The sequence below is a fragment of the Mandrillus leucophaeus genome, unplaced genomic scaffold, assembly GCF_000951045.1.
Source record: "Mandrillus leucophaeus isolate KB7577 unplaced genomic scaffold, Mleu.le_1.0 Scaffold244, whole genome shotgun sequence".
Taxonomy (NCBI): domain Eukaryota; kingdom Metazoa; phylum Chordata; class Mammalia; order Primates; family Cercopithecidae; genus Mandrillus; species Mandrillus leucophaeus.
The window spans coordinates 1,053,783-1,055,186 of record NW_012102521.1 but is presented as its reverse complement, the minus strand read 5'-3'; the positions used below and the strand labels follow the sequence as shown (position 1 = coordinate 1,055,186).

At 44.4% G+C, this 1,404-nt stretch overlaps 1 protein-coding gene across 1 annotated transcript in view; it reads right to left on the bottom strand.

Annotated features, from left to right (window-relative positions):
- Positions 1-495: 495 nt before the first annotated feature.
- ADSSL1 (adenylosuccinate synthase like 1) overlaps positions 496-1,404 on the bottom strand; it is a 21,122-nt gene continuing 20,213 nt past the window's right edge. Inside the window, exon 14 of the mRNA XM_011982889.1 lies at positions 496-852. Within this exon, the coding sequence (XP_011838279.1) occupies positions 800-852 (53 nt within the window). The 3' untranslated portion in view covers positions 496-799. The remainder of the gene's footprint in view (positions 853-1,404) is intronic.

The following is a 1,404-nucleotide window of genomic DNA, read 5'->3' as shown; positions in this document are numbered from 1 at the left end:
GCCTGTAATCCCAGCACTTTGGGAGGCTGAGGCGGGCGGATCATGAGGTCAGGCGTTCGAGACCAGCCTGGCTAACATGGTGAAACCCCGTCCCTATTAAAAATACAAAAATTAGCTGGGCGTGGTGGCGGGCGCCTATAATCCCAGCTACTCGGGAGGCTGAGGGAGGATAATCGTTCGAACCTGGGAGGCAGAGGTTGTGGTGAGCTGAGATTGCGCCACTGCACTCCAGCCTGGGCGACAGAGCAAGACTGCATCTCAAAACAAAACAAAACAAATAAACAAAAAAAACATATTTAATTCACTTGGTCTCTTATATGGGCTTGTTCTATTTAATTTTCTGAGTAAACACAAGGCTTGGCTTTGTGACCCAAAAAACATGGGCAGCTCTTAGGAAGCTGCATCGTCCAGACTCCTGTCACAGTGAATTGTTGTCTTTCAGTGTTTAAAAGCAATAAAGACAAAGTCAAATCAAACATGTAATGACTGCTCCCATTCAGTGGCCATTGGAGATGTTTATTATGACACTGCTTCAGCTGGACACGCAACCATGTGACACTAATGTGTCATAGAAGGTCTCTGCTTTGAGCACTTTGGCTCATTTTAAATAGCAGAATTTTTAAAAATATACACAAGGCTGGCTTTCCAATGTTTAAAATCATTGTAGAAACCAACAGGTTGAACAGAAATAGAAAAATACAGAAAACAGCTTTCCTGCTTTGGTGTCGGTTGTGGCTGCCGAGGAACGTGATTGCTGCTGTTTCGCTGCCAGGTCTGTTGGGATCAGCTCAGTCTGTGACTAAAACAGCTGGATCATTGACTCTCTTGACTTGCCAACACCAACCCATTTGACTGAAAAAGCAGAAAAGACTGTTATGATATACACTGGAGGCAGAAAATTCAGAAAAGTTTTCTTTAGCGTTGTATCTTTCTGTGTAGTTCATCTGGTAAAAAGGGCTATTTTCTCTCCAAATGGAGACAGTTCTAATTTTTAAGTTATAAAGGTAGTGCAAGCCGGGCGCAGTGGCTCACGCCTGTAATCCCAGCACTTTGGGAGGCTGAGGCGTGTGGATCATGAGGTCAGGAGATCGAGACCAGCCTGGCTAATATGGTGAAACTCCGTCTCTACTAAAAAAAAAAAAAAAATTAGCTGGGCATGTGACGGGCACCTGTAGTCCCAGCTACTCGAGAGACAGGCATGAGAATCGCTTGAACCTGGGAAGCAGAGGTTGCAGTGAGCCAAGACCGTGCCACTGCACTCCAGCCTGGGTGATAGAGCCAGACTGTCTCAAAAAGAAAAAAAAAAAAATCTATCTATCTATCTATAATTAAAAAAAAATAAAAATAAATAAAAAAAGGCCGGGCGCGGTGGCTCAAGCCTGTAATCCCAGCACTTTGGGAGGC